The 9,618-nt window shown below is 42.7% G+C and overlaps 2 protein-coding genes across 5 annotated transcripts in view; one reads left to right on the top strand and one right to left on the bottom strand.

Moving 5' to 3' along the window:
• Nucleotides 1-3,607, top strand: part of LOC103359658 (potassium channel subfamily K member 1) — a 5,638-nt gene extending 2,031 nt beyond the window's left edge. Inside the window, exons 2-3 of the mRNA XM_008285117.1 lie at nt 491-895; nt 2,204-3,607. Of these exons, the coding sequence (XP_008283339.1) occupies nt 491-895; nt 2,204-2,496 (698 nt within the window). The 3' untranslated portion in view covers nt 2,497-3,607. The remainder of the gene's footprint in view (nt 1-490; nt 896-2,203) is intronic.
• Nucleotides 3,608-3,647: 40 nt separating this feature from the next.
• The window catches only part of entpd1 (ectonucleoside triphosphate diphosphohydrolase 1), a 19,974-nt gene continuing 14,003 nt past the window's right edge, over nt 3,648-9,618 (bottom strand). For all 4 annotated transcript variants that reach the window (XM_008285114.1, XM_008285115.1, XM_008285113.1 and 1 more), the window contains exons 8-10: nt 9,277-9,390; nt 8,984-9,121; nt 3,648-4,223 (exon numbers count right to left, since the gene is read on the bottom strand). In XM_008285114.1, coding sequence (XP_008283336.1) covers nt 4,017-4,223; nt 8,984-9,121; nt 9,277-9,390 — 459 coding nt within the window. In that variant the 3' untranslated portion in view covers nt 3,648-4,016. The remainder of the gene's footprint in view (nt 4,224-8,983; nt 9,122-9,276; nt 9,391-9,618) is intronic.

Below are 9,618 nucleotides of genomic sequence, written 5' to 3'. Positions count from 1 at the left end.
AGGAGCTCCATGAGTTCCCCATGAACCGCTGGTCGTGGTGGTGATAAGCTGATGGTGGAGGGAACCTACAGGACAGAGGTTTATCTTGACTGGTTTAACATAATGTCAGGTTGGCTGTTGCAGTAGCTAGAAGCAGCTTCAGGAGCTAGTGTGGGTTTTATTGAGAACCGCTGCCGTTAAAGCTTCGCAGCACATAAACACACATTAGGATCTACTCAGAACCCACATAGAACCCACTGACCTCCAGTGAACACATACAGAAGCTATAAAAGGGTTCACTTCAGCAACATGTTAATTTTAAAGCAGTAATTTATTCAGTAGCCTATCATTTATGTTCAGCTTTGGGTCAGACATATTTTCCATGTTGCTTCTGACTGATCCTCTGTTTTCCTTCTTCTTTCTAATTACTGTTTTTCGCAGGTGTCTCACTGCATCTCTGATTACACCTCTGTGCTCTGACACGGTGCTGCATGTTCTGCTGTGTTTTCAGGCTACGGCCACACCGTTCCCCTCTCAGATGGAGGGAAGGCCTTCTGCATCTTCTACACCCTCTTTGGCATCCCCGTCACCCTCTTCTTCCTCTCTGCTGTGGTGCAGAGGCTCATGGTGCTGGTGTCTCGCCGCCCCGTGTCCTATTTCCACCGGCGATGGGCTGTGGACAAGTCAAAGCTGGCCGCCATCCACGCCACCTGCCTCGCCGTCCTCGTGGCCCTGCTGCTCCTCATCGTCCCCGCGTGGATCTTTGCCGACCTGGAGTCAGACTGGAACTTCCTGGAGTCTCTGTACTTCTGTTTCATCTCTCTGACGACCATTGGCCTCGGGGATTACGTCCCTGGAGAAACTCATAGTAAAGAGAGGAACCCACACCCACAGCTGTACAGGCTGGCCATCACAGGTGAGCAGCTGGATGAAATTTAAAGACCCTTTTTTTGTTTTTTTTTACCTTGTTAGTGTGTTCATCTTGTGGTTCTTATACGTTGGAAGACCTATCATGAGCAAAAATATCCCGTCATCATCATGATATTTTTAATTTTCACAAACTCAAGAAACCAGTTCTGTTTGCTTTTGGGACATCGTAGCATCACTCTTCAGAGTCAATCAGATGTGCATGGTTGAATTATTCCAATGCTACAACTGGCCATTGTGTAGCTTAGAGTAGAGTTGAAGGTGAGCTGGTGTGCTCGAGCTTCAGCAGCAGGGAGCGTTGGGTAAAGATGACGACCAAACTTCATAAATCCACACATTCTAGAGGAAACAGTGGTTTAGAATTACATCCACGCCATTTTAAGGCAAGAAGGGATTATTTTTTACTCTTAAAACTTCTAATAATGCACCTTTGATACACAGAAATTAGTTTTTAGGGGTTAAATCAGTGGCCAGAGAGGACTTTAGGCGACATATTCACAGTAAAAGTACCAACATGTGGGTATAATCCTCATAAGCTTTTTGTGTTAGCATGCTAACAGAAAAACCTTTTATAGTTTTGCAGGTATTAAGTCATAAACCAAAGCATGGGGACTCTACGTTGCATTTTTGTTTGCAGAGCTGCTTATTTGCACGTCCAGCAGTTCTAGTGGAAGCTGGCCAGATGGTGAATGCAGGTCCACCATCCACTCCCTTCCAGCTCCGTTATCAACAACTGAAAAAAAAATACCTGCGTCATCGGCTGCTGAGCGCTCTGCCGTGTTTACCAGCTGTTTGTGAACTGGTGTCTGTTGTTTGATGGGTCTTAGAGCCGAAAACGCCTTCCCGCCGTGTCCGAGAATGAGCGAAAACATCTGTTTTCACTGAGGGTCGGACAGTTAAACACCGAGCTGACACGTCCGATCAGTCTCATTAATCCAAGCGGAGCTGCAGATTCAGGTGTAATTCTCTGCAGGTTCGTCATTATGAGCAACTTCACGCTGACGTTTGATAGATTGTCGATATAAAAATACAGATTAAAGCCACTTTAGAGGAGTTTAAAGCTGGGAACCTCTGCCCCAGAGGACCATATCATCCCTTAACTGGATTTAAAATACAAAACTCACAAAAGTAGGTTTTCATTTTCACCATGTGCGGTTCTGGCTTCTCCGACTGAGAAGGCTAAACAAACTGCTACCTGCTACACCCTTTTATTCAAAGACCAAACCTTGGTTTAATCTTATTAGTCACACAGTACTGGTCTTTACTTCCTCGTGCTCTCCTGTGTTTGCTCTGCCAGCCTACTTGCTGCTGGGTTTGATCTGCATCCTGGTGCTGATGGAGACGTGCTGCGAGCTCCCCCAGATGAGACGCTTCAGGCAGAGGTTCTACCAGGAAAGGGTTCGGGAGCTGGACTCTGAGACCACCAACATCATCGACCGGGATCACCTGAGCGACCAGCTGAGCGACCCTGCAGACGACACGATGGACCACCTGCCAACCATCCCTTCTGTGTCTGAACAGGCCGCGTCCATACGGCAGAACGGCAAGTCGCCGCCTTACACCCCAGCGTCTGTGGAAAAGCTGAGATGACAGATTGTTTGGGCTTCCAGGAGGAGTGTGGTTGTTTTAAGGGACCGGTCTATGAACCTTTGCAGGATGCATGGCTGCTCAGGACAGCTTTGACCTTAAGGTGCCTATATGGGAGCATAAACAGCCTGAGTGCTCCGGCGTGTATCTGCATCTCAGCTGAGAAAGCTGCGTAAAGAGTGATCGCTCTCTACCGCTGCCAACACCAACATTGCATTTGTGATTTTAAAGCAGGAACCACCCAGAGATTATCAGTGTGGCATTGTTTTCTCCCCTGTTGCTCGGTTCCCTGCAGATACAGATCTGACACAGAGGAAGGGCTGGGTCCCCCCCAAACGGAGGGAAACCTCGCAAGTTTCCACTTCCTGCCAAAGTCTTAATTCCTAAGCGGCACAGTTTGTTTCAGAGGATTTCACACTCGCTCTTAGCACATTATATAATCTATGGTGGTATTTGCATAGGAAATTTGCCTCCTCGGGAAGCAGCAGAGCCGTACAGTAGCAGGAGAGCCATCTGTTGGCCTACTGTACCTCATTTGCAAGGATTCCAAGAAGATCCATTGAAGGCAAAGAATAAACACTTTTTTCTTCCTTGTTGCTTATAGTTGGGGATTAGTCTTCAGCTCCTGCTGGCATGCGGAAATATTTTATTGCTGCAACAATACTGCAATGTGCGCTTTGTGCCACTAGATGGAAGCACTTTCACGTTACAGGTGGATTTAAATGAAGCTGTTACTGTGGGGTTTTATCTCTGAGTGATTCTGAAAAATGTAATCAAGCCACAAGAATATGTCATCGTCACGACTGGGAGCGAGGACGCGTGCTGTAAAAAGAAGCTGATTTGCAGTAATTCTGTCAAAGATGCCCCAATTTACAGCGGCGCAGTTAAAGATAACGGCTTTATGTCCACGAGTGTTTTTCGTTTTATACTTCAGCTTTAAAGTAGCTTCGAATCACAAGAATCAAAAAGGATATAACTTATTTTCTTTTCCAAAGATCATTGTCGTTTTGATGGTTTATGGGTTTTAATGAAAACTTTAAAATGGTGGTTTTTATGAGCTCCAGTTCTGGACAGAGTGTAAATAAATCATGCAACATTAAACATTAAATATATATAAGTGATTATGTTTTTACAAGTGACAAGTGAATCAAACATTTTATATAAACTTGGGTTATTTTATTTATACAGTAATATATTCACATCGTAATTCAAGACACATACATGCAGACTGATGTGCGCGCTCATTCAGGCATGCGTTCATATTCACACGTTCACACTCACACACACACTCAATCACACACACTCTGAAAATGTCCTTCAACCAGAGATGCGCTCTCCTTTGGGAGAAAGCCTTCGTCCTTCTGAAAAGTCCTTGAATCCGTGCGATCCGCAGGACTGTGCTGTGCGGCATGCGCTGACCCTCGACCTTCCCACAAATCGGTAAAACAGCCTCCAAACCTCCACAGATGTTCCCTTCCTCCCTCACTCATACATACATACAGTATGTCTGTGTGTGTGTGTGTTTATATGATGTGCGGCTGTTTGGAGCAGCGAGGCCAGAGAGGGCGCAGGCTGAGGATGACCAGGACGAAGAGCAGGAAGGCGATGATGGTCACTATGGAGACGTAGCCGGCGTGGGGCAGGGGAGGCGAGTCGGGGGCCTCGGCCGGGATCATGTTGGTCAGGTTCAGCATGTAGCCCAGCGTCCAGCCGGCGTCGCTGCCGTTTATCTAGAAACAGCACGAGAGGAAGGAAAGCTATCAACAGAACGTGCAATGAATCAACCTGAGCAGGCGGCTCGCTGTGAGCCAGCTTCCCTTCCTTTAAGTCAACGCCCATCTGCACTTCTACGCGTTTAAGGATGTTTTTTTATTCACACAACCTTCAAAAGCAGATTCCCTGTTCACTCATTTGAAGCTAAATTAGCACTTAATTCCATATAAACATTGAAGCCTTGATTTTGACGTGTTCATAACGTCAATAACTGAAATATTTGGACCCACTGGATGTGGATTAATTAATATAGGATGAACTTACAGGCGCTTTGATTTTTTTGCTCAAGAGAAATTTCAGTGGAGATTTTTTGTATTTTGTGCTGAAACAGTTCAAACTCATGTGACAGGAGAATTTATCCCACTGTGCCTGTTTTAAATGCACACATGGGCATTTTTTAATCATGTTGCATTCTCAGTTCTCATTATGCAGAATCAAAATCTTTCAGTTTCACTTCCATGCAAAATGAAAGTGGCATGACATAGGATGGAGATTTCTCACATGTTGCAAATGCTAATTTACAAAACAAATCATTTGCAGATTTGACAAAATGCTGCCTTTACAGCTACACTTGTTCTGACATGTCCGACTTATTTTCTCGCAACAACCAAACTAACCTCGAGCCGACATGTTTCAATCCATCCTGACCTCATCCAACCTTAACATAAAACCAGTAAAATTCATATAATCTGCAACACACGCCGACAATAACTCTTTCTCTCGGAGGCCACTTCGATGTGTCACAATATGAGAAGCACATGCATGAGCAATAAAACCAGTGACGGCTGAATTCCATGTAGCTGATTCATGTGCATATGGGGTGATGTAAGGGGTCTTGTTGGTTCGCTATCACACCGTCGCCGCCCACTGAGACGCTTAAACACACTCTTTTGCTTTTTCTAAAATGCTGTAAAGCAACACAAAAACAAATCCAGGAATATAACAACACAATAGCAACAGAAACAAGAGGCCCAATTAATTGTGGGAATAAAATCAGAACTCTTTAGTATATTTATTGAGCGTATTAAGTTATTTTGTGTAAATAAACCCATTTTTCTTTCAAATTAGGCTAAAAAATGAATATATTTATGATTTCTAAGTTGTTTAACACTTTGTTTTATTGTACTGTTAAATGCCAATTCATGAAATCCTTAATTTATGGATTAATAAGTCTTCATGTCTGTTTTGGACGTCACCTGTCATCATCCATCTGGGTTCATCTGTACCACCTGACCACTAAGGCGTCCAATCAGATTCACTGGACATTTTGGCGGATGCTTTGACTCGACACTTGTGTTTGCTGCTGCAGTTAACTTTTTTTCACAGTTCACTCTTTCAGTTTTGGCAGATTTTATCGCGCCGCTGTCCCAGTTAGCAGCCTCTGCGGTAGGCCGGTTGTCATAACAACGCTTTTATCTGATACTGCAGCATCAGTTTCACATTGTTTGCTGCTGGACTGCAATTATTAAAGGAGGATTCACGGTTATCTCCTCCGGCTATGACACCTGACCTGAAGGTAAGCAGCTTCTCCTTGTATTACTGCTGATGTTGTGGCTGCTTCTGCTTTTGTTCTCCAAATACTGTTGTTGACATCCTGGTTTTGTTCACGGCCTGTTGCTGATTGTAACAGAGACGGAGAGCCGGCCGGTTGATGGAACAGATGAGCTCCTCCTGTTGTCTGGCTGCAGTTTGACACCTACATAATGCCGTTCAGCTGTTATGGTCAAAGTAATGAGATTTAAGTAACCCACTTATGTGGCCTCAATTGGGTTTGGTCATATTTTTTTTCTTGCTCTGATGTGATTTGCGTCCTTGTGCGACTGCAGCTCAAGTCCCTCCAGCGCAGGCTGATATATTAGGTGTCTTGGTAATACATTGCTCTGTTGGCTTCATGGAAAAGGACAAGTAGGCACTTTCTTAATGTCTCTCAATATGGCGCCTCTAGAAAAAACATAATGATGTGGCTAAAAATAAAATTAACAACAACAGTTTGCATCAATCTTTTTAAGTTAGGATGACTTCTAATAGAATGATGTTCAACCGACAAGCTCCACTGCAGTCGGAGAAATAACTTTAATGACTGGTAGCACAATTTCTAAGTTGATTATTCATTATAATCAAGTTGTTCCAACCAGTATTCCCATGTTATTCACAGGAAAGTGGCACTATTTTTATTTTATTTTATTTTATTTTATTTTTATTTTTATTTTTATTTTATTTTATTTAATTTTATTTTATTTTATTTTGTATTTTTGTATTTTTATTTATTTATTTGTTTGTTTGTTTATTAACATGGGAGGAGCTGGTGTCAGGGGACCAGGGGACCGAGCGGACTGGGGGCTAACTCCCGATGATGCCCTCGATGGGGATAAATGGAACTGTGAAGCATCCGTTCATCGTCTGACACACTGCTAGTGTCCCAACAGACGTCAACGGGATGTAAGTAAGTACTGCAGAGGAATTAATTTAAATCCTGAACAAATTGGATGTTACCATGGCAACAACAAACCATCAGATGCTGAACTCATATCAGAAAAAAAGATAAGTTATTTTTAAAATTATTCTTTTTTTGAAGTGAGCCATGTAGGTTTTTTTTTTAAAAAGCTGACCTTTCGGAATGTGACAGATCATAAAAATGAAGTTCCAAGACTTGAGGAAGTGCAATCTACTTAATTATCATAATTACAAACTTTTTGGTCTTTAAGTTGGAAATCTTAAAAAGTTAAGTTGTGTTCAGTAGGTAGAGGAGAAGAGCCACATTTCTGACCTCGAGGTGAAGAAAACTTTTCATTAAGTTGCCTCAGTCAGAGTTTGGTTTTGAATCAGCGAACACAGAAATCTGAATTTAAATTACACACAAGATTAGTTTGATGCAGTCTAACGCATGAAAATAATGTTTGCAGCTGTTTATTAGTCCATAGTTTTTATCTTGTCACCCTGCATTTAATGAAGTGTTGGGAAAAGGTCCCATGAATTACCTTCTACAGTCTCAGCATAAAGGACGACCTGATGCTTCTTATGTTAGATCATAACAGAGGTGCACGATATTGAGAAACACATTACAACATTTTCTTTTTCTGCAAGATGAAACAATAGCCTGGAGGAATTTACACCAGATGATTTCGAAAGATCCCTTTCTAAAGAATGACTGGTTTGATTTTGTAGGGGAGTGCATCCAGCTTCTCCACATGGTGTAACACTGGCAAAGGTATCCACGGTGTGTGTGTTGCTTTGGATGGCATTCAGATCTGATGTAGAGCTTCGTGGTGCTGTTTTAAATCGGTTGTGTTGTGGCACGACGCTGCTGCCTGCTTTCGGTCATTCTTTCTGCAGCCTAAATATTTCTGATGTGGCAACAAACTCTGTGTCTTATGAATACAGTTTATTAAAAAAAAGCTGAGCGCATCTAAGAACCGTTAAATCCCAGTAAACTATGTCAGGCTGACTTCCTTTGCGCATTAGTCACAGAAAATGAGAACCGTAGGAGTTATATTTTTGTACAAGCAGGGAAAATAAAAAGTTGTAGCATGATGAGCTGGAGTTCCTTTACATGCACTTCCTCCAGTGTGGGTCTGTGCACATCAGCATGTTAACACAGAAGCTCTATACTGTGCAGCCCTGTTCTGTAGTAAAACCTCCTGCTCATTGGAAGCTAAAGGAATAAACTACTATGGGTCTGACTTGCATTCAGAACATGTGATCTTAGTCTTCAGTAAGTAGATTCAATATGATCAGCTTGCTTTTGTTAGAACGTGCTCTACATTAATTGCAGACCCTCCAGTTCCTTAGTTGCTCTTAAACAACTCCTGTGACCCTGATCGTAGTGTGTCCAGTCTGAGCTACATGTCATACGAGAAAAGGCTTCTCCAGTACGTTTGGTGGGCGACTACGCCAAATATGATCCTGACCAGCTGCTGTGCAGTAAAGCCAGTGAGTGTGCTCCTCATTTGACAGAAATCATTTTCCTGTTTATTTTTGATCATCTGATAAGAAAGAAAAACTACGTCTGTAGTCCTTGAGTAAATAAAACCTATTTATCTCGCTAAAATCTCTTTAAAATTCCTCTCAGCAGGACTCGGTGTATGTTATTAATTCAAGGCGAACCAGAAGTTCGTCTGCGAGCTCTTGTTCAGATAAGCAGAACTTGACAAGCTGTTTATTTTCTACATCGATTCTGTAGTTTTGATGGTTCTTGTGCTCCTTGCTGTTCATTTTTAAGCCGGGGGGTTTGTTCTCACAGCAGAATCCACTCCTACTTGGATTTTTGAGCCTTTTCTGTCAACTTTTAAGTGTTTTATCATTTCCTATAATTCATTCACACAAGTGTCTGCGACCACACTGCAGATATGGATATGTAGGAATTGTTATCACCTTGTCGGGTTGCAGTGAGATGATTTATTTGGGTTTTCTCACCTTCTAACACTGTTTAAAACACTTATTAAAAGTGAAACTGAGGGTACACTGGTAGTTAGGCTCTGACATACCCTACATCTCAGTGTAATCCTAAAATCCAGCTCCTGTTAAAATCGGTGAGCATCATCCAAAAGCACTCCGTTTTTTGTTTTTTTTTAGAAACGTCCTCTCCTGGAAGGTCTTCACGAGGGTTCAAGGACACACTTAAACTCGCGGGTTAATGGTCAGAGGGATATAAATCGTTAAATAGCCGGGCTCTGGGGTGTGTGCGAGACAGGAACAAAGTGGGCCGTGATCTACTGACCTTCTTGATGAATTTTATGCTCGAGTAGCTCTCCGAGGTGAAGTTGTATCCTTCAGTCAGCAGGGTGAGGATGTACGTGCCAGAGAAGCAGTACTCCGCCAGATAGTTTAATTTTACATTCGGATGCTGCAGCTTTATCTGTTGGAGCGGTTCAAACACAGTGATGTTATCAGTGTACAGTATAGGCAGGCTGGAGGACACAGATAAGACATAGGATGGGTGAACGTGGCAGAACATTTCTTATTTTTTTTGTGTGTGTGTGCATGTGGAACTAATTCATAAATATGCCTGACCTTTTCCCAAGGCGTAGCGCAGTAGCGTGTTAGCTTTTCCATCACACTCTCCAGAGGGATGGACGTATCAGTCAGATTTAGGAAGTTCATCACAAAGTAGTAAGCAGAGAAAGCCTGCGACGAGAAAGAAAGGAGAGGAACATGTCAGGCGGAAGGACATTAACTTATATCTTTAGCAAATGAAGTAATCGCTTTATAAATACTTTGTTCTCATTATTTGAGGCGTCTGGCTGCCGTCGCTGACTCAGACGTTGTTAGTGTTTGGTTTTGCACGTAGCCGCGAAGCCAGGTCATAAAATTAGTTTAGTCAAATTACAAACACTTGCAGTTGTATATACAGTC

This window comes from Stegastes partitus, unplaced genomic scaffold, assembly GCF_000690725.1.
Source record: "Stegastes partitus isolate 25-593 unplaced genomic scaffold, Stegastes_partitus-1.0.2 Scaffold387, whole genome shotgun sequence".
NCBI classification, from domain to species: domain Eukaryota; kingdom Metazoa; phylum Chordata; class Actinopteri; family Pomacentridae; genus Stegastes; species Stegastes partitus.
This window is presented reverse-complemented; position numbering and strand designations above follow the sequence as displayed.